The following is a 26,981-nucleotide window of genomic DNA, read 5'->3' on the forward strand; positions in this document are numbered from 1 at the left end:
TTTTTCAGTGATTCTCTCAAGCCAAATGGGTTCATGTTTGGTATTACATGAGATTGGATTATTTTCTAAATCCAATCTGGTCCTCTCTAGACAATCTTGTTATCTGGCTTTTGCTATCTTTCCTTTGACTGATATTCTCCAACATAAATTCTTCTGCGTTGAATTATTCTAAAGAATTCCCTTTCTTCCCTTTTACAAAACCTGCAGGAATTGATGTACTCTTACATTCTGTCTTCAGAATACATCTTCACAGATTTGTTCCTAATTGGATTTTTTGTTAGAATTGAATTAAGTCTATTCACTTAATTTGAGTAGAACTGACATCTTTATAATTTTTCCTCTTTTCATTCAGAACCATGGTAAACCTCTCCATTATTTCAAGTCTAATTTTATTCCACTCGGATATGAGACTGTATAGTTCTGTAGTTTCCTTTATAGAGATTCTGCATATTTCTTATTAGTGTTATTCCTACCTGCTTCATGTTTTTTTGTTGTTGTTGCTATTGTTAATGGAACCTTTTTTTTTTTCCATTCAAAAGCGAACCCGTAGAGCGATAGGATCTCTACCACCGCTCTCAGCTGTGAGACTCTATGGTTCCTTGGCTATATAGGAACATTCACTCGCCCCTACATTATCCCAACCGGAAGCAAGATGGCAACCGAGAGTCGCCAAGCAAAGGGCCGCTCTATCTTGCCTTTGTTCTCCTCTCGGTGGCTACTGCGCAGGCGTAATCGCCCCGGTACCGTCCCCACCTTCCCGGTCGCGGGCGCAGCTCGGTAGCGCCGGCGCACTGGCGCGCTCCGTTTACACGCTCCGGGGCCTGTAGGCGCCGCGAGTTCCGGCTGTCGCCGTCGTCGCCGCAGCTCCTGGAGGTCGGTTGCGAAGCGTAACGACGCCGGGACGAGCGCTGCGCCTTCTTCTCCGATATGTACCCGAATTGGGGCCGGTATGGCGGGAGCAGCCACTATCCGCCGCCGCCGGTCCCGCCGCCACCGCCGGTGGCGCTTCCTGAGGCCTCGCCGGGGCCCGGGTACTCGAGCTCGACGACTCCCGCGGCCCCCTCCTCTTCTGGCTTCATGAGCTTCCGCGAGCAGCACCTGGCGCAGCTCCAGCAGCTGCAGCAGATGCACCAGAAGCAAATGCAGTGCGTGCTCCAGCCCCATCACCTTCCTCCGCCCCCCCTGCCACCCCCGCCGGTGATGCCGGGGGGCGGCTACGGGGACTGGCAGACACCGCCGCCGCCGATGCCCCCGCCGCCTGGGCCGGCTCTCAGCTATCAGAAGCAGCAGCAGTACAAACACCAGATGCTCCACCACCAACGAGACGGGCCTCCTGGTTTGGTTCCCATGGAGCTGGATTCTCCCCCTGAATCTCCCCCAGTACCGCCGGGGTCTTACATGCCCCCGTCTCAATCTTACATGCCTCCACCTCAGCCACCACCCTCGTACTATCCCCCGGCCTCGTCTCAGCCCTACCTGCCTCCCGCTCAGCCGTCCCCTTCTCAGTCCCCACCTTCCCAGTCCTACCTGGCGCCCACTCCATCTTATTCTTCCTCTTCCTCCTCCTCGCAGTCCTATTTGAGCCATTCCCAGTCCTACTTGCCCTCTTCTCAGGCATCTCCTTCCCGCCCCTCCCAAGGCCATTCTAAATCCCAGCTGCTAGCTCCGCCACCGCCGTCCGCCCCTTCTGGGAATAAGACAACTGTCCAGCAAGAGCCTTTGGAGAGCGGGGCCAAGAACAAGGGTGCTGAACAGCAGCAAGCTGCCCCTGAGCCAGATCCCTCTACGATGACTCCACAGGTAAGAAAACATCTGCTCAAGCTGCGTCTCTCACCTAGAGGGCCCTAAGTGAGCAGGCCTGGGGGCTTTACCCAGTGCTTAGCCTAATTCCAACACACAATAACTGGCTAATTTACACTCCAGAGTATTCCATAAAAGTCAAAGGTCTGACATCCCAGCTTTTTAATTAGCTAAATGTGGATTATTAAAAGAACAGTGAAGATATTTCTAGACACCAGAGTGATGGGGTGGCTCAAGAGTTACTTCTCAGATATATTCCTTGGTTTCCTTTGACCATGCTTCTAGGTTTTGTTGCTGTTGCAAAGGGCTTTTTTGTTGTTCTTGTTTAATTGTAACTTAAACTAAAATTCTATTTTAGAGGTGGCATAAAAAAGAAGCTTCTCAAAGAGCTGACACCTGAAATGCATATGAATCTTATGACCAGTTAGTTGCTTTAAAAGAAAATTAAGGGCCACTGATAGCTGTCAGCTTCCTGAATTAAGAAGTCTCAGCAAATGAAGGATGGAAATCTTGTTCTAATCAGGAACATCCTAATTATGTTTATAGATATATATGCCATACCTAGGGAAGTCTACATATTTGACCTTTTTGGGAATCTGTTGGTCATTTAAGGAGCTGACCCGTACATCCTTTTCTCACATCCCTGAAAGATAGTTTTAAGGCATGACCAATTTGCTGCATTGCATTGTTGTTACCATTTACTCCACAGTAGCAGCCTTGGAATTCGGCCAAGTTTTTAAAAAATGGTTGTGACATCTCTTCATTCATGAGAGAGCCACTCTTCTAAACTTCTCTTTCAAGTGATGCTTCCCTGTCAAAGACTGATAGGGTAGCAGTAATATGAATTCCTTTCTTAAGAAAGAAGATAAAATTAAAGTGGAAGAAATCATTTGTTTTGGTTTCTTAAAATAGACACTTTTAGCAATTACTAATCTACCTAGATTCCCTCGTGAAAAAAGAGAATCTTTTAATCTACAAGCTCAGATTTACATATAAAGATTTCCAAAAGACATTATTCTAATTTTACAGTGGTTTGGCATTAGAAATTAAGAAGAGAAACAGGTTTTAAGTAAGCAAGATGTGGTGCTTGGCACATCATCAGGAGAAAACACTTGAGATGCTGGGATAAAACAGTAGAATGAGAGATTCTGTTAGCTTACACCAAATTAGTACTATTCCATCAGGTTATTTCTCCAGATTCCTCCATTATAACAGAGATGGAATTTTTGCCCCCTTTACCACCTCACTCTGAAATTTCCAGTGCTTTTGTTGTCCAGCACTCTCAGAGTTAGTCCAAGCCAAAATATGACATTTATATCCTCATCTCTACTGGACTTTTTCTGGCCTCTTTTAGACAAATGAATTGTTTTTTGGTAGTGGAGGATGGCGGCGGGAATCAGACCGGTCCTTAATATGAATATTTAGCACGAACACTGTTTTTGTTTTTCTGTCTTTGTACCTTTGTCTATAGTGAACTTCTTCTAGTGCTTTGACTATTCAATGCCTCAAATTCTTTGATGAGAGCCGTAAAGAAAGTGGTGGAAGATGAGATTTGAGAGGTGTGAATGGGCCAGATCAAGAAGGCCCTTGCTGAGCCTCTTTAGGTTTTTTTTACCTCTCTCTAGAATTCATCCCAACTTCCTCAACCCTCTCTCCCCCCTTACAGTTGTATTGCTTTCGAGGCACATCTCAAATATCAGGGTCTCTGTGAAGCCGTGCTTCAGCTTACCCATGTGGTTTGGCTCTGTTCTTCAAATTGTAAGTCCCTTGCAGACAGAGACTGCCTCACTTACCTTTTTATCCCCTGTAGCACCTAGGACAGTGTCTTGCCAACTGTCGGCTCTCCACAAAGTTTTGTTGAATAAGATACAAGAGTTGTCGTGTTCTAGACTTAGGATACTTTGGTTTATTAGGTGGTAAACATTTTCTTCATGCCAGTGCCAATCTCTGACAATTAACCCTTCTTTGTTGATTCATATTTTATTTTTGGAATATTTCATTAAAAATTTTTTTATGGTGAAAGATTTTAAACATGCACAAAAGTAGAGAAAATGGTATGATTCTCCCCATATACCCATCACTCAGATTCAACAGCTGTCAAGATTTTGCCATGTATGCTTCGCCTAGGCCTTTACTGTTGTCTTTACTGTTGTTGTTGTTTTGTTTTTGTTTGTTTTTTTGCGGTCCGCGGGCCTCTCAGTGTTGTGGCCTCTCCTGTTGCGGAGCACAGGCTCCAGACGCGCAGGCTCAGCGGCCATGGCTCACGGGCCCAGCCGCTCTGCGGCATGTGGGATCTTCCCGGACCGGGGCACGAACCTGCGTCCCCTGCATCGGCAGGCGGACTCTCAACCACTGCGCCACCAGGGAAGCCCCTTTACTGTTGTTCTTGCTGAAATATTTTTAAATGAATCTTAGATCTCACATCATTTCATTCCTACATTCTTAGACATTTTTTTAAAGGACTTTTTCTAAGGTAAACACGTTATAACACCTAACAAAATTAACAGGTTTCTATCATCTAATACCAGATCTGTTCAGATTTCCCCTATTGTCTCATCATACTAATAAAAATTCCTTGATATTATCCATGTTAAAATTCCCCCATGGACTTAATAAAGTTTTGATGGTTTGTTCAAATTGGGATTCAATATAAACATTTTGGGGCAGAATAATTCTGTTGTGGGGCTGTCTTGTGCATTGTAGGATGTTTAGCAGCATCTCTGGCCTCTACCTGCTAGATGCCAGCAGCAGCCCCCAGTTGTGACAACCAAAAATGTTTCCAGGTATTGCCAGATATCCCCTGGGGGGCAAAATCACTCTCACTTGAGAATCCCTGATTTAGGTCAGTCTCTCCTATTCTGCTTCTCTACCCTTGCCGTTGAGCTTGTTGAAAAATCTCTGTTAGTCATCCTGTAGAATGTCCCACGTCCTGGATTTGTCTGCTGTCTCGTTGGTGTCATTTGACTTGTTCCTCTCTCTCCCATTTTTTTTTTTGTAAACTAGGCATTAACTGTGCAGCCTTCTTAGATTTAAGTTCACCTTTCTTTTGGCAAGTGTACTTCGTAACCTAGGTAGTGCTGTGTACTTCATTTGCATCCCATCAGGAGTCACTCAATGCCTCCACTCACTGGTTGTCCCATAGTTAGTGGTGCCAAGATTGATCAAGGGGGGTGACTGGTTTCTCTGCTGTAAAGTTTCCCATCAATCTTGCATCTAATATTTCATGTAGTGGTTCATCCATTGATGGTCTTTGCTTGAGTAAATTGTTTCTTTGTTAGAGGTTACAATATGGTGATTTTTTTTCTGCTGTTTCTTCTATATTTACCATAAGGAATTCTGTAAAGAAAAACTTTCACTCATGAACTAGGGCTGTTTGATTGGACATACAGTTAGCATAGAAAAGACAGGATAAGTGCTTGATATTCTTCCATTTAATTTCTAGTTTTCAGAGTAAAGTGGTGATGTAATGGAATGTGTCTTTTTTGAAGAATTAACTTTTCTGTGTGTTTAAAGGACTGGCTAGTTAAAATGTATACTGGTCTTTTTTTTAATGAACTGTGATTTATTCTTTTATTCTTAAAACTTACTTAGGTAAAGCTGTTGACTTTGATTAGAGTTCTTAGTCACTATTTAATACTTAAATATATATTGAGTAACAGCTGTGTGCCAAGAAATGTGCTTAGTACTGGAGATGAAATGGTGAACAAAATAGACAAGGTACCTGCCCTCATTCACTTGTTCCAGTGCGGGGAAAAGACATTTAAAAAGTAATTGAAGACGTGTAAGGTGCTGTGGAATTATAAAATAGAAAATATCACTAGACCATTCCATAAGGATTAGCTTTTTTTTAAGCTCACCATTGTATTCACAGGGCTTTGCTCAGGGTCTAACACATAGTAGGTGAAGAATAAATATTTTTCAAATGATTGAATATAGCTGGGAGCTCTGACCTAATTGAAGAGATCTCCCTTTGCAAGTAATATTTAAATGAAACCTGAAGAATGGGTAGGATATAACCAGATAAGAGTTCAAAGAGTTAGGTTCAGTAGGGCTTACTGAAGGTACAAACCAGGCCAGGGAGGACCTATGAAGACTTTATCCTAAGGGCAGTAGGAAGCCATTGAAGGATTTTATATAGGCAAATGTGACAGATTGGCTTTTCTGAAAGTTCACACTGCTTTGGGGAGAGTGGAATCGAAAGGAGCAAGAGTGATTTAGAGAGAATAGTGAATAGAGTGATCCAGGCAAGAGTTAGTAGTGGCTTGGACTTGGATGGTGATGGAGGAGATGGAGAGAAGTGGAAAGACTGGAGAAATATTTTGGTGCTGGAATCCAGTTGGAGGTTGAGTAGTAGTGGAGACGGAAGCATCAAGGACGATTCCTGGGTTTCTGGAATAGGAAACTGGGTGGATGGTGGTTCCATATACTAATAACCTACAGGAGGAGGAAGAACAGGTCTGGGGATGAAGGGAAAATGATGAGTTAAGTTTTAGACTTGTACTGAGTTTAAGATCCTTGAGACATAAGATTCCAAATGGAGATGTCCAGTTAGAAGTTAGATACAGGTCTGGAGTCTAGAAGTGAGATCTGGGAGACATAGACGTGTGAGTCATCAGCATAAAAATGGTATTTGAAGGCACAGAAATAGATGAGGTCTCCTGAGGAGTGTGTGTAGAGTAAGAATAAAGTTTAAAGGACATTGAGCCTAGCCCTGCAGAACCACAGTACCTAAGGGAACCAATGGGAAGAAAGGCCAAATAGGTAGATGGAAAATCAGGACAGTGCAGTGCCACAGAAGTGAAGGGAAGACTGTTTCTAGGAGGAGGGTATAGTCAGCTGTGTTACTGCTGAGAGGTCAAGGAAGATGAAGACTGTGAGTTATCTTTTGCATTTACTGACATGTAGATTATTGTTGACCTTGGCAGGAGCAGTTTCATAGTGACTGAAGCCATATTGCATTGATTTGAGGAGTGATGGAAGGTGAGGAAATGGGGATGGTGAGTATAGACAACTCTTTTAAGAAGTTTGACTGAAGGAGAGAGAGAGAATGTGGGCAGGAGCTGGAGGAAGAGGCACAGTAAAGGAGTTTTTTTTTTTTTTTTTAAGATGGGACCATAATTCCTGGAATAGAGTGTGAACTTCAAAAATGTTGAAAATAAATATATTTTAAATAAATTTAAAAAATGGAAATTCATTTCATTATTTTACCAAGTCCCCCCTCCCCATCCCACTTGCTTTAGGGTATGACATTGAACATTTAATGTTACAGGCATTTATCCTAATCAACCTGGACAGGAAAGGCAACCTTTCAAAATTAATCTTTAAAACATCACACACATAGACACATGTGTCCATTCATTCATTCATCCATTCATTCATTCATCCTCTCTCTCTCTCTCCCCCTGTCCCTCCTTCTTTATATTTACCTACTTGGAGAATCATTTAGTACCTAGTTCCTTACTGTACTGGTAGCAAGTGGTCAGTAAATACTTGCTGAATTAATTAGCATCTTTTTGGGTAATGGTATTTATGACAAATACATCCTTACTTTTTAACTCTATTCAGTCTCTTTTTGAATGTGACATTTACTGTGATTTTCCTCTACCTATGAACTAACATCCCATATGAGATGGAGTTGTCTGATATAATGGGACATTCAGAAGAACTGGCTACTATTTCAGCTTCATTAGCAAGTCCAGGCAGGTTTTATTCCTTTTTAAAATAGAGATAAAGCAACCTTCTCTGGGGTCAATGAGGACATTTCTGAATGATTTCATCATTATTCATTTGCAGAGCTTTAAAAATGTGCCAAAGCCTCCTCCTAGGATTGAATTAGATCTGGTTTCTGCTTATTGGGTTCATATTAAATAGAAATTGATCTGCAGTGCATACTGTTAGTAAATCAACAAGTACTTGAGCTCCTAACAAGGTTCTTAACCTTAGACTAGGTCTAAGACAAAGATAGAAAGCACGAGAATAAGGTGGGTATAAATTGATAAGGAATCGAGACCTGAATAATCTTCCTATCTATAGCCACTAGCTTCTAGTTTATGAAAGATAGTTTGCATCTTTGTATCTTTTGGTGATGCTTTCAAAGTAACTTTAAAAAAAGGAAACTTTTAACTTCTACTTGAAAGAGTTTATTAATTTTTTAAAGCTAAAAAACAAGCCTGTTGCTGTTTTCAGTATTTTCATACAATAATGGAAGAAAGTTGAAAATGTTTTAATACCACATAATTGTGGACTATCATGAACAGTGTGTTGGGTTTTTTTCTCTTTTTTTTCATGTTGAATAGTAAAAGTAATTATATTTCAGGAACTGATGATTATGTGTATGATAATTAAAAAGAGAAAAACCCAGTCATGACCCAAACTTCAGGATGGAGTTAGTGAGATGGAATTTACTCTTCCCAAGGGATGTAGCAAGTTTCAGGACATAGAAATTAGTAGCCTAGAAGGGAACTCTTTAGCTGATCAGCAACTATTTATTGACATTCTACTGTGTGTTCCAGCACTATGCTTAAGCACCAGACAGGATATGAGAAAAGCATGAAACACCTCTCTCCCAAGACAGTTACATTCTGCGAATGAGAAAACAGATAACAAGACAGTATGTTTCATGAGACAAGAGTATCATGTATATTTGCATGTGTAAAATCGGAGAGGTTATACAGTAAAATAGTAACAATATAGGAAATCCTGGTTATCCAGAGATAATGAATCTCAGTGAATGCAAGTAAAATGAATCCATTTAACACAAGGACCAAAAGTTTATTGTAAAAAGTAAAAAATTTAATTTGGGACACAATCTTGAAAAATAAAGCTCAAAAATCATAAAGAACAGCTGAGTCTTAGAGTTTATAAAGAATAAAGTGTAGATTAGGTTTCTGTACTATAATTTTTGTGACAAAATTGTGTGACAACATTATATTATCATCATTTATTTCATTTTTGAATATGTTGAAAAAATATTTTAGGGATTTATACATTTTTCCAAGGGCTGTTTTTCAACATTTGATATTCACGTCATTCTCTTTTGCAGTTCCTATTATAAAAATTCTCTTTGGTTGTTAACTGGTAGTACTTCTGCTAGATCCTGCATCTTTATAATTGTAGTAGAAATGTATGCTATTGTTTTTATTTTTGTTTATATGCTGTTGTTAATTATAGAAGTATATAGGGCAGTTCATTAGTGAATATTTTAGTGTTATGACAACTTTTTTTTCCTTATGCCACCTTGTAACCATGGGAAATTATATAGTGAACACTGGGATAATGAAGATCCTGTAGTTATTTCTGAGCGGTGAGATTTTTTTAAATTGATTTTAATTATTGCTTATTTGTAGTTGAGTCTCTTTATTTGAGGTATTTATATTTTATAAAGTTGTCAAGAGCCCTGAATTAGTGAATACTGAACGATTGCTCCTAGGGGAAGTGCAGGGTTAGGTTCCTGTGGGCCTTTGGTCACATTTTCTTCAACCAATCAATACATAACCTTGTTTTATATGTGTTTCTGTTTAAAAACAACTTATTTAATGTATATTGTTGATTCATTAACATTGAACTCACAGCCAACAGCACTATAACACATGCCTGAAAGAAGCTTAGCCAACACAAGTATTTTCTTCTTAAGGCACATCATAGCGTTCTCGCACTTAGGAATACTAGACAGCACTTCAGCACAATGCTTGGGGGCCATTTTAAACAGCAAAATCTTCAACCAAAAAGTACAGAAATGTGAAAAATGTGGCCCTAAATAGACCTTGAAAAGAACACTTATTTACAATATAAGAGCTAAACAAAAAGGCAGAGCATGGCCGTGTTCTGCCTCAGACAGGAACGTGCAAGTCAGATAACTAATTTTTTGCCCATCTACGCATGTCCACAAATCACTGTGAAAGTTCCCTGAGTGTTGATTTCTGAGTTAGAAATAAATTTTAGCAAGTTGGCAAATTCACAGATAAAGAATCCATGAATAATCAGGATAGGCTGTATCTTCTAATTTTTTTCCACATTAAACTTATTATTGTGGTAATTTTTAGAAAGTGGAAGCACAAAATAAGCTTCCAGAAAATCAAATTACAGTATAACTTGGAAGACAAAGTGAAACTTTTAAAATAAATAGAAAGCATTCTAAAACACAGTGTATTTTCATTTATGTATATATACCTGGGTATGGCAAGATAAATGATACAGCAGGTGTTTAAAAGAGGGAAGGACACTGCCGAAGAGAAGACAGAGAGAAGAGGTAGGACTATTATGTTCATTAATCACGAGACCCCCATGGATAAAACTGAACCAACTAAAGGCAAGTTAAAAACAATAGCTATGAATACGGAAAAGATTTACTCTGATCTTTTATCAGAAAGACTACTCTCACCTCCAAAAGCATGTTTTTTTAATGAGAATAGAGAAGTATGTTGAATTAATATGTATGGTTTAACTTAAATATGTAAATTTGGGGGAGGAATTGAAAGATCGTGTTTATTTATTTGCCTTTCTCAGTTCAGATTTGCCTTTTCTTATGTATAAATACATGAACACAGACACAAATGTAGCTCCCTGTCAAAACCAAGTTGCAGATATACAGGATTGTCGATTAAAATTCTTTTTTTTTTAATTTTAAAATTTAACTTTATTTATTTTTTTATACAGCAGGTTCTTATTAGTCATCCATTTTATACACATCAGTGTATACATGTCAATCCCAATCTCCCAATTCATCACACCACCACCACCCCAGCCACTTTCCCCCCTTGGTGTCCATACGTTTGTTCTTTACATCTATGTCTCTGTTTCTGTGCTGCAAACCGGTTCATCTGTACCATTTTTCTAGGTTCCACGTATATGCGTTAATATAGGATATTTGTTTTTCTCTTTCTGACTTAAAAATGGTTTCTGTTGTAGGAACAGCAGCAGTATTGGTATCGACAGCACCTGCTTAGTTTGCAGCAGAGGACAAAAGTGCATTTGCCGGGACACAAAAAAGGTCCTGTTGTAGCAAAGGATGCAGCTGAGCCAGTAAAGGAAGAAGTTACTGTACCTGCCACCAGCCAAGTACCAGAACCCCCTCCATCGGAGGAGCCCCCATTACCGCCCCCTAATGAGGACGTACCACCTCCTCTCCCACCTGAGGAACCCCAGGTAACCATGAAATTAATTACTTGGTATTTATTAAGTTGTTCCATTTTTTTATGATTCATATATATATGTACCTTTGTTATAAATGGATATATATTTTCATGTGTTTTCTTTTTAAGTGCATGTAAAATTTCATTTGTGGAATAGTCAGATGTGTGCCATGTCAGGTTTAGAAAAGGCATTTTTTCGTCGTTTAAGTGAGCGTGAAGAATTAGACACTCTTCTGAATTGAGTGTCTCTAAGCACTAAAGGGATGCAAGGGTGGGTGTTTTCATATCGGCAGCACAGGGCAATAATTAAGAGATTCAGCTTTTATTGTCAAACTGCCCGGGCTGTAGTCCAGGCATTGCTACTTGCTGGTGGTGACTCTGAGCAAGTTAGTTAACCATTCTGTGCTTCAATTTCCTCATCTACAAAATGGGCATATTCAAATAGTAGCTTTCTTATTGAGCTATTAAAGCATTAAATGTGATAATCCTTGTCGCTTAGCATACTGACTGGCACATGGAAAGTTCTCACATTGGTCCAAAGGTCATTGTTCTCCCAAGAGCCTTATGTGGAAACATTAATGAAACATGATGATTACACTGTAGTCAGCTGGTGAAAAGTGACTAAGGTGAAAAAGAGATTTCTCATATAGTGAAAAGGATAGTAACTGTGGATTGATTTTCTGCTGGGGAAATGGTTATCCTATTTAGGAACAGTGAGGTGATTATTCTCATAAAGACCATGGGATTTATAAATTCCTTTGTATTAGTATCCATGATCACAGTATAGATAGAGAACTAGGTATTTTATCTAAAGATAGAATAGCTTTTCTCAGAGTTGCAGGGATTCTGGACTTTATAACACAATACTGTTACAACACAATACTTTATAAAATACTCAGGTTTCTTATTAATTTGGTTGCTGTTTATGACTTAGAAAAAAACTGTACCCTCTCTTTTATCTTTAGTCTGAGGACCCGGAAGAAGACGCCAGGTTAAAACAGTTGCAGGCTGCAGCAGCACACTGGCAGCAGCACCAGCAGCATCGAGTTGGCTTCCAGTATCAGGGAATAATGCAGAAGCACACTCAGTTACAGCAGATCCTACAACAGTACCAGCAGATTATACAGCATCCACCACATATACAGGTGAGCGCTTCCTCAGTTGCCACATGGGAAATTGCCCCAGGATGTTAAAGGGATTTGTTTCTCATGAAAGAGATTTAAGTATGAAGAAGGAAAGATATCAGATGTTTCCCCTGGAGTGCCCAAGTAGTTATTTGTCACATTACTTGGGGCTTGGGAAATGTGGTATTGTGAAAATGCTCTTGGGGAAGGGCAGGTATAGTGGAATCTTCTGATCATGTTAACCCAGGCAGATTAGTTAGAGTACTGTTGCTAAGGGATTTAAGAACCAGGGCTTCTTACAGACTCAACAGACATAGAAACGAACTTATGGTTATCAAAGGGGAAAGCAGGGGGAGGGATAAATTAGGAGTTTGGGGTTAACAGATACACACTACTATATATATAATAGATAAACAACAAGGACTTAACTGTATAGCACAGGGAGCTATATTCACTCTCTTGTAATAACCTATAATGGAAAAGAATCTGAAAAAGGATGTATGTGTGTGTATATATATATATTTTTTTCTTTTTTTGCTGTACACCTGAAACTAACACAATATTGTAAATCAACTATACTTCAATTAAAAAAAAAAAAAAGGAATTCCCTGGTGGTCCAGTGGTTAGGACTCTGTGTTTTCACGTCCGAGGGCGTGGGGTTCAATCCTTGGTCGGGGAACTAAGGTCCTGTAAGCTGCGCAGAGTGGCCAAAAAAAAGAAGAAGAAGAACCAGGGCTTCTTAGGTCGCTTCAAGTTAACCTGTGATTTTGCCTGAAAAGCACTGCAGTAACAAGCAGAAATCCACCAGCAATATCAAAGCAACCACCACAAAAAACCTAAGCAAATGCACCACAAAAGATGAAGTGACTTAGATACTTGTTTGTCTTGTATCTGTGAGGTATAAACTTATGCCTATATGTCTATAACAGATCATTTTCAATAGTAATATTTAAAATGACCCATAGTAGTAATAAAAACTTGAAAAATACTTATTACTGAGATAGGTATTTGCTTTAGTGTTTGGTAGATTTTTTTCCAACTCAGTGATAACATGTAAATAAGTCAAAGGGATAAAGGCGAATGATCATCATGGAAAGGATTTAACAAGCTTATCCTTAGCCTCCCAAAGCCTTGTGTTCTAATTTCCCAAGGCTGCAAATGCCCTTGATTCATTCATATTTTAACTTATGATTAATTTTCTTATACGAATGTCTTGAAATAATTTTTATCCCTTTATTTGTAGACGATGTCTGTAGATTTGCAGATGCGGCATTATGAGATGCAGCAGCAGCAGTTTCAACATCTCTACCAAGAATGGGAGCGAGAGTTTCAGCTGTGGGAGGAACAGCTTCATTCCTATCCTCATAAAGATCAGCTTCAGGAGTATGAGAAGCAGTGGAAAACATGGCAGGGACATATGAAAGCCACTCAGACCTATCTCCAGGAGAAAGTCAATTCATTTCAGAACATGAAGAACCAGTATATGGGGAACATGTCCATGCCGCCACCTTTTGTCCCATATTCTCAGATGCCTCCACCTCTACCAACAATGCCTCCTCCGGTATTGCCTCCATCATTGCCACCACCAGTGATGCCCCCTGCCCTGCCTGCTTCAGTGCCACCACCTGGCATGCCCCCACCTGTGATGCCACCTTCTCTACCAACCTCTGTGCCCCCACCTGTGATGCCTCCATCTCTCTCTGCTGCAGGGCCACCACCAGTTCTACCCCCGCCTTCCCTCTCCTCTGCAGGGCCGCCACCAGTTCTTCCCCCACCGTCTCTCTCTTCAACAGCACCTCCACCTGTTATGCCCCTCCCACCATTATCTTCAGCCACACCTCCTCCAGGAATACCTCCCCCTGGAGTTCCACAAGGGATACCTCCTCAGTTAACAACAGCCCCAGTTCCACCAGCCTCCAGTTCTCAGAACTCCCAAGTTCCAGAGAAACCTAGACCAGCACTGCTTCCCACTCCTGTGTCCTTTGGTTCAGTCCCACCCTCAACTTACCATCCTCCATTGCAATCAGCCATTGGCCCATCTGAACAAGTGAATTCTAAAGCTCCACTGAGCAAGTCTGCTCTGCCGTACAGTTCATTCTCATCTGAGCAAGGACTTGGGGAGTCTTCAGCTGCTCCATCTCAGCCAATCACTTCAGTCAAGGACATGCCAGGGAGGTCAGGTGGATTGCTTCCAGATCCTCCTAGAAGCAGTTACTTGGAAGGTCCAAGAGGCCCAAGGTAGGTCTGCCTTTCTTTTGGGAGCGGGTGGGGAGTGGGGGTGTGGTGGTTTTGCTGCTTTGCTGATACAGACTGAGTAGGCTTTTACGTTCTCTTTGTACTTTTATATACATTCCTGGTTTACAGTTAATAATGTTAGTGTTGTTCACTTATTAGACATGATGTAATGAAATCTAGAAATGGCAACATGCCCCCCTTTCTTTTGATGTCATTGCTTTTATCCTGTATGTAGCGATTTTAGTCCAGGATGAATGTAGTGGTTTAGAGTAATGCTTATCAATTCCTTAGTGACTGTCAGTTTCAAAAGCAATTTTTATTAAATTTATTGATCTTTTTTGCTTTTTGTTTATGTAACAAATAACTGGATTGGTAACTTTCTGTGACATGATATGCCAGCTGTTGGAGATAAAAATGAATAAGCATCTAGTGAAATAAGGTAATGGAATTTAGTGTAAGGGTAAATAGGACTTTTATCCATTTGTTCAGCAAATATTTATTAATATTTGTGCTTCCAGCAGTGAATGTAACATAACAGACACAATCCCTGCCCCCATGGAACTTTTATCCTTTATATTTTCCTCAGTTTAGGAGATGTTTTTGTTTGAACCACATTTTTATTTAGAAAAGCACACAAAACATTTACTAGTAGTTTCTAAATTTTTTCTTTTACCTTTTAAAAGGTGTTAAATTTATTTTTCCAAGTTTGTAAAAGTATTTTTTCCCCAAGTTGGCCTAAATGATAATTTTCTTATAGAAAAACATTTTCAATCAGATTTTTTCCAGTTGGAAATTGTACTGGAAATACTCCTTATACAAAATTTAGACAGGACAGGAAAGTATTGAAAAAATGTAAAAGTCACCTAATTCTACTATCTGGAGGAAATAATTTTTAAAACATATGTCATAAAAAATTGAAGCATACTAAGTGTATTAGTTTGTAACTTGTGTAACTTGGTTTTTCCACTTGTCAGCATTGGTTAGTTTTCCATCTCAGTGTTGATGGATCTACATCATCATTTTAAATTTAAACCTAATTTCAATATTTGAAAACAAAATATATTTTTTATTCTCCAAGTTTATATTCAGAAAACAGAACTCCATCCAAAAATGAAAGCTAATTAAAGGCAATTAACGTGAATTCCACTGAGTACCAGAAGCCTTGTCAGAAGCTTTACATACATTATCCCATGGAGTCTTCTCGACAGCCTGTGAACTTGGCAGTTTCATACCCTACACTTACTCTTTACAAACTGGGGCTGAGAGGATTGAGTAACTTGCTCAGGATCATGTAGGTGGGAGAGTAGAGCCTAAGTCCACATAGTGGGAGCTGAGTCCAGAGGGTCCCCAGAGCAAGAGCACTAGTTAAGCACTGTGTTTAATGCCGTGATTCAGTGATGTTCATCCTGTCAGTGATTACAAGTGCATTTGTAGTACTGATTTATTTGGCATGTGTTTCATCTTGATTTGAATTCCTACTTATCTCCTGGATTGAGCATTACCTTTTAGATATGGTAACTGATTTGCTATATGAGAAGTATGTTCTTATAACCTCATAAAACACAGATTTCCTGCTCCCTTTTTTTTCTGTCATAATACTGTTTTCTCTCTTTTGCCTACCAAATCTTGACTTTGTAAATTTAGGACCTACTTTAACTTTTTTTCTTTTGCCTCAGGGGACAGTTAATAATTTCAGTGCTAGGAGGACTTAGCAGTTACCTAGTGCAACTTTCCCTCTATATAGCAACTCACCTTTGTGTTGCATTTTGTCATCCTAGGTCTTGCACATATTATCTCATTTATTCCTCTCAGTGATCTCATGAAGTAAATGGATAAAGGGAGCAGAGATTTGGAGAGGTTATAAATAAATTACCCCAGATGACACGGCAAATAAATGGTTGAGATGGGGTTAGAATCCAGGGCCTTCTGACACACTCTTAAGTCCACTGTGCTTCCTGTGGCAAGCAGCTGATGAGCTCTGCCTGAGCGTTGGCACTGTGATAAGGAATACTGCCCTACGAGGTGGTGACAGTTTTACAGAAATTGTGTTTCTTGCATTGAACATAAATGTGTTGCCTTGACTTCTGCCTGTTGATTCTAGATCTGCCTGTGTGGTGCAACACGTAATGATTTATCCTGTCCCTCTTCTAAAGTGTATTCCTGCCGTTGTTTAAAGACCATCCTCTTGTCTCCCTCCACCCACCTTAACCATTCTGCTGTGCCATCACATAAACTGAAGTTCTCTTCATATTAACATTGGTGCTAGCTTTCTCCTGCTATATTGTTCACTGTCCTTTTTTTAAAAAAATTATTGATTATTTGGCTGCGCTGGGTCTTAGTTGCAGCACTCAGGATCTTCATTGTGGCATACGGGATCTTTTTAGTTGTGGCATGTGGTATCTAGCTCTCTGACCAGGGATCGAACCTGGGTCCCCTGCATTGGGAGCGTGGAGTTTTAACTGCTGGACCACCAGGGAAGTCTCTGTTCACTGTCCTTTGAAGGGCCTTTGGTTTGTCAGTCTCCTTCAGAATGAACACTTACTTCAGATGGAGAAGACCATAGGCCTATTACTAACTTTGTTATAAAAATGTACTTATATAGCTGAACAAATTGCTTTTTTTTCGGGGGGGGGGTTGGTCAGTACTCTCACAGTGTTGACTCATGTTGAGCTTACATCAATTTGGCCAGCCAGGTCTTTTTCACCTTACTGTTATTAAGCCAGTTCTCTGTCACCCTGAACTTGTACAGTTTTTTGTCTTGTGTGTTTTTTTTTTTTTTTCTAAGACTTTACATTTCATCTAGTTAGGTGGGCCTGCATTCCAGTCTGCTGAATCTTCATGAATGGAGATTACACTGTTTTTAGATATGAGATATCCCTTCCTGGCTTTTTCCACCTGCAGCTTTGATAAGAATGGCATATTTTGTCCTTGAATTGTATCCTGCTCACATTTCTACCTTGTTTTTTTTTTTCCTACTTTGTTTTAAAAACCTTTCCCCGATCTAGCTGTGTCATTGCCATTTCTCTTACCCTTCTACTTCTATTGTTCACTTAGCCCATGTAAAGTCTAGTTTGTGACTGTTGCCCAGGCATGGTTTTTTTGTTTTTTTTTAACCTTGTTACGTGAGGGAAAAAAAGATCAGTGGGAAGCCGGTAAGTGAGTAAAAGAGACTGAGGTAAGAATAATCCACACTATTAAGAAAACTTGTGAATTTCCTTTATTAGTTGAATTCAGAGTTTGCTATATATATAACAGATGGCAAGCCACTCTAGTGTGTGTGTGTGTGTGTGTGTGTGTGTGTGTGTGTGTGTGTCTCTCTCTCTCTCTCTCTCTCTCTCTCTCTCTCTCTCTCTCTCTCTCTTAAACAAACCTGGGTAGAAAAACAAGAACTGAGAACACAGTTAACTGATTTACCAATTATGCACTGTTAAATAAAGTACTGGAAATTACTTTGAGTTTTTTGAAAAATCCAGATTTAGGCTGCTTTCTAAAAACTGAAGGTTCACAAAAAGTCACGTGGCATAAATGCATCATATGTAAATAGCATACCACATTGTTGAGCATCTGGGGCAGCTTTTCGACACTGTTTATGTGTGTATGTACCATCGGATTCATCCGGTCTTGTAGAAGACTACCACAGCTCCAGGAAACTGTCATGTTAGTGGATGTTGGTTTCCAAGAGTCTTTTATTTTCAATAATAAAACTTATCGAAGAGGAACATACAGAGATGTGCACAATCATAAGTGTACAGCTTAGTAAATTTCCACAGATACACCTGTGTTATCGCGACTCAGATTAAGAAATAGAAATTAACAGTGTCTGAGAAGTCCCACTCATGCCGCTCCCCATTTTTCCTCATCCCAAAGATAACCACTATTCCAACGTTTTACACGATAGATTAGTTTTGCCTATTTTTGAACTTTATATAAATGGACTCATGCTGTACGTACTCTTGAGTCTGGCTTCTTTCACTTGACATTATATTATTGTGAGATTTATCCATGTTGTGTGTAGCTGTAGTTTGTTTCATTCTCATTTTTTTTTTTGCCAAAAGTAAAATAAATTTATTAAAAAAAGAAAAGACATAGGCAATTCACAGAAGAGGCAATACAAATAGTCAATAGACACTTGAAATATATTTAACCTAATTTATAGTAAATCAATCATTTAAATGTCTATTAAACCAATAAAAAATACCATTTGCACATATGAAATTGGCAAAAATGAAAATATAATTTTAAAAAATAGACCATAAAAGTGAATCCATTTCCAAATCTGAATACAAAGAAATTTCAATGAAATACATGAACAATTAAGGATATTAACCCTTTCTTAGTCATGTATGTCTTCCCTGTTTTTTCTTTCTTTTTTTTTTTTTTACATCTTTATTGGAGTATAATTGCTTAACAATGGTGTGTTAGTTTCTGCTTTATAACAAAATGAATAAGTTATACATATACATATATTCCCATATCCCCTCCCTCTTGGGTCTCCCTCCCACCCTCCCTATCCTACCCCTCCAGGCGGTGACAAAGCACCGAGCTGATCTCCCCGTGCCACGCGGCTGACTCCCACCAGCCATCCACCCCACGCCCGGTAGTGTATATACATTCATGCCCCCCCCACCCCGCCACAGCCCACCCTTCCCCCTCCCCATATCCTCAAGTCCATTCTCTAAGTAGGTCTGTGTCTTTATTCCTGTCTTACCGCCATGTTCTTCAGGACATTTTTTTTCTTAAATTCCATGTATATGTGTCAGCATACAGTATTTGTCTTTCTCTTTCTGACTTACTTCACTCTGTATGACAGACTCTAGGTCCATCCACCTCATTACAAATAGCTCAATTTCATTTCTTTTTATGGCTGAGTAATATTCCATTGTATATATGTGCCACATCTTCTTTATCCATTCATCCAATGATGGACACTTAGGTTGTTTCCATCTCTGGGCTATTGTAAATAGGGCTGCTATGAACATTTTGGTACATGACTCTTTTTGAATTATGGTTTTCTCAGTAGTGGGATTGCTGGGTCATATGGTAGTTCTATTTGTAGTTTTTTAAGGAACCTCCATACTGTTCTCCATAGTGGCTGTACCAATTCACATTCCCACCAGCAGTGCTAGAGTGTTCCCTTTTTTCCACACCCTCTCCAGCATTTACTGTTTCTAGATTTTTTGATGATGGCCATTCTGACTGGTGTGAGATGATAATCTCATTGTAGTTTTTGTGTGTGTGTGTGTGGGGTACGCGGGCCTCTCACTGTTGTGGCCTCTCCCGTTGCGGAGCACAGGCTCCAGATGCACAGGCTCAGCGGCCATGGCTCACGGGCCCAGCCGCTCCATGGCATGTGGGATCTTCCCGGACCGGGGCACGAACCTGTGTCCCCTGCATTGGCAGGAGAACTCTCAACCACTGCGCCACCAGGGAATCCCTCATTGTAGTTTTGATTTGCATTTCTCTAATGATTAAAGATGTTGAGCATCCTTTCATGTGTTTGTTGGCAGTCTGTATATCTTCTGTGGAGAAATGTCTGTTTAGGTCTTCTGCCCATTTTTTGATTGGGTTGTTTGTTTTTTTGTTATTGAGCTGCATGAGCTGCTTATAAATTTCGGAGTTTAATCCTTTGTCAGTTGCTTCATTTACAAATATTTTCTCCCATTCTAAGGGTTGTCTTTTGGTCTTGTTTATGGTTTCCTTTGCTGTGCAAAAGCTTTTAAGTTTCATTAGGTCCCATGTGTTTATTTTTGTCTTTATTTCCATTTCCCTAGGAGGTGGGTCAAAAAGGATCTTGCTGTGATTTATGTCATAGAGTGTTCTGCCTATGTTTTCCTCTAAGAGTTTGATAGTGTCTGGCCTTACATTTAGGTCTTTAATCCATTTTGAGCTTATTTTTGTGTATGGTGTTAGGGAGTGATCTAATCTCATACTTTTACATGTCCCTGTCCAGTTTTCCCAGCACCAGTTATTGAAGAGACTGTCCTTTCTCCACTGTACATTCCTGCCTCCTTTATCAAAGATAAGGTGACCATATGTGTGTGGGTTTATCTCTGGGCTTTCTATCCTGTTCCATTGATCTATATTTCTGTTTTTTTGCCAGTACCATACTGTCTTGATTACTGTAGCTTTGTAGTATAGTCTGAAGTCAGGGAGCCTGATTCCTCCAGCTCCATTTTTCGTTCTCAAGATTGCTTTGGCTATTCGGGGTCTTTTGTGTTTCCATACAAATTGTGAAATTTTTTGTTCTAGTTCTGTGAAAAATGCCAGTGGTAGTTTGATAGGGATTGCATTGAATCTGTAGATTGCTTTGGGTAGTAGTCATTTTCACAATGTTGATTCTTCCAATCCAAGAACATGGTATATCTCTCCATCTATTTGTATCATCTTTAATTTCTTTCATCAGTGTCTTATAATTTTCTGCATACAGGTCTTTTGTCTTCTTAGGTAGGTTTATTCCTAGATATTTTATTCTTTTTGTTGCAATGGTGAATGGGAGTGTTTTCTTGATTTCACTTTCAGATTTTTCATCATTAGTATATAGGAATGCCAGAGATTTCTGTGCATTAATTTTGTATCCTGCCACTTGACCAAATTCATTGATTAGCTCTAGTAGTTTTCTGGTGGCATCTTTAGGATTCTCTACATATAGTATCATGTCATCTGCAAACAGTGACAGCTTTACTTCTTCTTTTCTGATTTGGATTCCTTTTATTTCCTTTTCTTCTCTGATTGCTGTGGCTAAAACTTCCAAAACTCTGTTGAATAAGAGTGGTGAGAGTGGGCAGCCTTGTCTTGTTCCTGATCTTAGTGGAAACGCTTTCAGTTTTTCACCATTGAGGACGATGTTGGCTGTGGGTTTGTCATATATGGCCTTTATTATGTTGAGGAAAGTTCCCTCTATGCCTACTTTCTGCAGAGTTTTTATCATAAATGGGTGTTGAATTTTGTCGAAAGCTTTCTCTGCATCTATTGAGATGATCATATGGTTTTTCTCCTTCAATTTGTTAATATGGTGTATCACGTTGATTGATTTGCGTATATTGAAGAATCCTTGCATTCCTGGAATAAACCCCACTTGATCATGGTGTATGATCCTTTTAATGTGCTGTTGGATTCTGTTTGCTAGTATTTTGTTGAGGATTTTTGCATCTATGTTCATCAGTGTTATTGGCCTGTAGTTTTCTTTCTTTGTGACATCCTTGTCTGGTTTTGGTATCAAGGTGATGGTGGCCTCGTAGAATGAGTTTGGGAGTGTTCCTCCCTCTGCTATATTTTGGAAGAGTTTGAGAAGGATAGGTGTTAGCTCTTCTCTAAATGCTTGATAGAATTCGCCTGTGAAGCCATCTGGTCCTGGGCTTTTGTTTGTTGGAAGATTTTTTATCACAGTTTCAATTTCAGTGCTTGTGATTGGTCTGTTCATATTTTCTATTTCTTCCTGATTCAGTCTTGGCAGGTTGTACATTTCTAAGAATTTGTCCGTTTCTTCCAGGTTGTCCATTTTATTGGCATAGAGTTGCTTGTAGTAATCTCTCAATATCTTTTGTATTTCTGCAGTGTCAGTTGTTACTTCTCCATTTTCATTTCTAATTCTATTGATTTGAGTCTTCTCCCTTTTTTCTTGGTGAGTCTGGCTAATGGTTTATCAATTTTGTTTATCTTCTCAAAGAACCAGCTTTTAGTTTTATTGATCTTTGCTATCGTTTCCTTCATTCCTTTTTCATTTATTTCTGATCTGATTTTTATGATTTCTTTCCTTCTGCTAACTTTGGGATGTTTTTGTTCTTCTTTCTCTAATTGCTTTAGGTGCAAGGTTAGGTTGTTTATTCGAGATGTTTCCTGTTTCTTAAGGTAGGATTGTATTGCTATAAACTTCCCTCTTAGAACTGCTTTTGCTGCATCCCATAGGTTTTGGGTCGTCGTGTCTCCATTGTCATTTGTTTCCAGGTATTTTTTAATTTCCTCTTTGATTTCTTCAGTGATCACTTCGTTATTAAGTAGTGTATTGTTTAGCCTCCATCTGTTTTTATTTTTTACAGATCTTTTCCTGTAATTGATGTCTAGTCTCATAGCATTGTGGTCGGAAAAGATACTTGATACAATTTCAATTTTCTTAAATTTACCAAGGCTTGATTTGTGACCCAAAATATGATCTATCCTGGAGAATGTTCCATGAGCACTTGAGAAAAATGTGTATTCTGTTGTTTTTGGATGGAATGTCCTATAAATATCAGTTAAGTCCATCTTGTTTAATGTATCATTTAAAGCTTGTGTTTCCTTATTTATTTTCATTTTGGATGATCTGTCCATTGGTGAAAGTGGGGTGTTAAAGTCCCCTACTATGAATGTGTTACTGTCGATTTCCCCTTTTATGGCTGTTAGTATTTGCCTTATGTATTGAGGTGCTCCTATGTTGGGTGCATAAATATTTACAATTGTTATATCTTTTTCTTGGATCGATCCCTTCATCATTATGTAGTGTCCTTCTTTGTCTCTTCTAGTAGTCTTTATTTTAAAGTCTATTTTGTCTGACATGAGAATTGCTACTCCAGCTTTCTTTTGGTTTCCATTTGCATGGAATATCTTTTTCCATCCCCTTACTTTCAGTCTGTATGTGTCTCTAGGTCTGAAGTGGGTTCCTTGTAGACAGCATATATATGGGTCTTGTTTTTGTATCCATTCAGCCAATCTGTGTCTTTTGGTGGGAGCATTTAGTCCATTTACATTTAAGGTAATTATCGATATGTATGTTCCTATTCCCATTTTCTTAATTGTTTTGGGTTCGTTATTGTATGTCTTTTCCTTCTGTTGTGTTTCTTGCCTAGAGAAGTTCCTTTAGCATTTGTTGTAAAGCTGGTTTGGTGGTGCTGAACTCTCTCAGCTTTTGCTTGTCTGTAAACGTTTTAATTTCTCCATCAAATCTGAATGAGATCCTTGCTGGGTAGAGTAATCTTGGTTGCAGGTTTTTCTCCTTCATCACTTTAAGTATGTCCTGCCAGTCCCTTCTGGCTTGCAGAGTTTCTGCTGAAAGATCAGCTGTTAACATTATGGGGATTCCCTTGTGTGTTATTTATTGTTTTTCCCTTGCTGCTTTTAATATGTTTTCTTTGTATTTAATTTTTGACAGTTTGATTAATATGTGTCTTGGCGTATTTCTCCTTGGATTTATCCTGTATGGGACTCTCTGTGCCTCCTGGACTTGATTAACTATTTCCTTTCCCATATTAGGGAAGTTTTCAACTATAATCTCTTCAAATATTTTCTCAGTCCCTTTCTTTTTCTCTTCTTCTTCTGGAACCCCTATAATTTGAATGTTGGTGCATTTAATGTTGTCCTAGAGGTCTCTGAGACTGTCCTCAGTTCTTTTCATTCTTTTTTCTTTCTTCTGCTCTGCAGTAGTTATTTCCACTATTTTATCTTCCACATCACTTATCCGTTCTTCTGCCTCTGTTATTCTGCTATTGATCCCATCTAGAGTATTTTTCATTTCATTTATTGTGTTTTTAATTGTTGCTTGATTCATCTTTAGTTCTTCTAGGTCCTTGTTAACTGTTTCTTGCATTTTGTCTATTCTGTTTCCAAGATTTTGGATCATCTTTACTATCATTATTCTGAATTCTTTTTCAGGTAGATTGCCTATTACCTCTTCATTTGTTAGGTCTGGTGGGTTTTTATCTTGCTCCTTCTCCTGCTGTGTGTTTTTCTGCCTTCTCATTTTGCTTATGTTACTGTGTTTGGGGTCTCCTTTTTGCAGGCTGAAGGTTCGTAGTTCCCGTTGTTTTTGGTGTCTGTTCCCAGTGGCTAAGGTTGGTTTAGTGGGTTGTGTAGGCTTCCTGGTGGAGGTGACTAGTGCCTGTGTTCTGGTGGATGAGGCTGGATCTTGTCTTTCTGGTGGGCAGGTCCATGTCTGGTGGTGTGTTTTGGGGTGTCTGCAGACGTTTTATGATTTTAGGCAGCCTCTCCGCTAATGGGTGGCGTTGTGTTCCTGTCTTGCTAGTTATTTGGCATAGGGTGTCCAGCACTGTAGCTTGCTGGTCATTGAGTGAAACTGGGTGCTGGTGTTGAGATGGAGATCTCTGGAAGATTTTCGCCGTTTGATATTATGTGGAGCTGGGAGGTCTCTTGTGGACCAGTGTCCTGAAGTTGGCTCTCCCACCTCAGAGGCACAGCACTGACTCCTGGCTCCTCAATTTGGGCTTATTCGTTGTCTCTTCATGTATTCCACAGATGCAGGGTACATCAAGTTGATTGTGGAGCTTTAATCCGCTGCTTCTGAGGCTGCTGGGAGAGATTTCCCTTTCTCTTCTTTGTTCTCACAGCTCCCAGGTCTCAGCTTTGGATTTGGCCCCTCCTCTCTGTGTAGGTCGCCGGAGGGCGTCTGTTCTTCACTCAGACAGGACAGGGTTAAAGGAGCAGCCGCTGTGGGGAGTCTGGCTCACTCAGGCCGGGGGGGAGGCAGGGGCACGGAGTGCGGGGGCGAGCCTGCAGCGGCAGAGGCCGGCGTGACGTTGCGCCAGCCCGAGGCGCGCCGTGCGTTCTCCCAGGGAAGCCGTCTGTGCATCCCGGGACCCCGGCAGTGACGGGCTGCACAAGTTCCCCGGAAGGGGGGCGTGGACAGTGACCTGCGCTCGCATACAGGCCTCGTGGCGGCGGCAGCAGCCCCAGTGTCCCACGCCCGTCTCTGTGGTCCGCGCTTCCAGCCGTGGTTCGCGCCCGTCTCTGGAGCTCCCTTAAGCAGCGCTCTTAATCCCCTCTCCTCGCGCACCAGGAAACAAAGAGGGAAGAAAAAGTCTCTTGCCTCTTCGGCAGGTCCAGACCTTTTCCCGGACTCCCTCCCGGCTAGCTGTGGCGCATTAGCCCCTTCAGGATGTGTTCATGCCGCCAGCCCCAGTCCTCTCCCTGCGCTCCGACTGGAGCCCGAGCCTCAGCTCCCAGCGCCGCCCGCCCCGGCGGGCGAGCACACAAGCCTCTCGGGCTGGTGAGTGCCGGTTAGCACCGATCCTCTGTGCGGCAGTCTCTCCACTTTGCCCTACCCAGGTACGTGGGGAGTTTCTTGCCTTTTGGTAGGTCTGAGGTTTTCTGCCAGCGTTCAGTAGGTGTTCTGTAGGAGTTGTTCCACGTGTAGCTGTATTTCTGGTGTATCTGTGGGGAGGAAGGTGATCTCCGCTCATTCTCATTTCTTTACAGTATTTTATTGTATGAATATATCACAATTTGTTTATCCATTCTAATATTGATGGTCATTTAAGTTTTTGGTGCTTATTATGAAAAACACTGCTTTGTGTCTTTGGTGCTGTATATGTCCCTTTAGGGGTGTGTGTGTGTGTGTGTGTGTGTGTGTGTGTGTATTTAATTTTGTTTAGATATATGCCAAGGACGGGAATTGCTTGGTCATAAGAGTACAAATATGTTCTGCTTTGAGAGATACCGTCAAACAGTTTTCCAAAGTGGTTGTGTCAGTTTACACTCTCACCACCAGTGTTTCTGTATTCCAGTTTTTTTGTATCCTCATTAGTACTTGGTGTTATTAAACTTTAAAATTTTAGCAATCTTGGTGGATGTCTAGTGGTATTGTAATATGGCTTTAATTTATATTTCCCTGATGACGAATGAGATTGACTTCCATTCCATTTGATTTTCGTTCAGTTGGATTTCCTCTTTTATGAAATGCTGATTCAAGTCTTTTCCCTGTTTTTCTGTTGGGTTATGTTTTTTTCTTATTGGTTTGTAAGAGTCCTTTATATATACTAGATATCAGTTCATATGTCTAGATTGTCTTGACTATTTCTCACTCTGCAGCACTTTTTGCATTCTTATCCTTCAGTATACTAAAAGAAAGTAGTCTTCACTTTACCATCTAGATGGTCCATAGGAACTTTTAAAGAAATATTTATTTAGGGGCTTCCCTGGTGGCGCAGTGGTTGAGAGTCCGCCTGCCGATGCAGGGGACACGGGTTCGTGCCCCGGTCTGGGAAGATCCCACATGCCACGGAGCAGCTGGGCTCGTGGGCCATGGCCGCTGAGCCTGCGCATCCGGAGCCTGTGCTCCGCAACGGGAGAGGCCACAGCAGTGAGAGGCCCACGTACCGCCAAATATATATATATATATATATATATTTTTTTTTTAAATTAATTTATTTATATTTTAGCTGCGCCGGGTTTTAGTTGCGGCATGCGCAGTCTTTAGTTGCAGCATGCTGACTGTTAGTTGCAGCATGCAGGCTTCTTAGTTGCAGTTGTGGACTCTTAGTTACGGCACGTGAACTCTTAAATGCGGCATGCATGTGGGATCTAGTTTCCCAACTCAGGATTGAACCCGGGCCCCCTGCATTGGGAACATGGAGTCTTACCCCCTGGACCACCAGGGAAGTCCTGGAACCTTTTTATTTTTTTAATTTAAAAGTAGTTTTACAAAGGCATAATGAAAACAACTTACTAGAAATTTTAATTAATTTTTTTTTATTAATTTATTTATTTTTGTCTGCGTTGGGTCTTCGTTGCTGCACGCAGGCTTTCTCTAGTTGCGGCGAGCGGGGGCTACTCTTCGTTGAGTTGCGTGGGCTTCTCATTGCGGTGGCTTCTCTTGTTGAGCATGGGCTCTAGGCGTGTGGGCTTCAGTAGTTGTGGCACGTGTGCTCAGTAGTTGTGGCTTGTGGGCTCTAGAGCGCAGGCTCAGTAGTTGTGACACACAGGC

General features: G+C 40.4%; 1 protein-coding gene across 5 annotated transcripts in view; it reads left to right on the forward strand.

Annotated features, from left to right (window-relative positions):
* Window positions 1–749: 749 nt before the first annotated feature.
* Window positions 750–26,981, forward strand: part of YLPM1 (YLP motif containing 1) — an 82,165-nt gene continuing 55,933 nt past the window's right edge. For all 5 annotated transcript variants that reach the window (XR_014015374.1, XM_081228617.1, XM_081228618.1 and 2 more), the window contains exons 1-4: window positions 750–1,800; window positions 10,708–10,944; window positions 11,897–12,076; window positions 13,299–14,293. Coding sequence is in view for 4 of the 5 variants with exons in the window: in XM_081228617.1 (XP_081084743.1) it covers window positions 928–1,800; window positions 10,708–10,944; window positions 11,897–12,076; window positions 13,299–14,293 (2,285 nt within the window). In the remaining variant the exon portion in view is untranslated. The remainder of the gene's footprint in view (window positions 1,801–10,707; window positions 10,945–11,896; window positions 12,077–13,298; window positions 14,294–26,981) is intronic.

Source organism: Mesoplodon bidens (genome assembly GCF_964165515.1).
Source record: "Mesoplodon bidens genome assembly, chromosome: 3".
NCBI classification, from domain to species: domain Eukaryota; kingdom Metazoa; phylum Chordata; class Mammalia; order Artiodactyla; family Ziphiidae; genus Mesoplodon; species Mesoplodon bidens.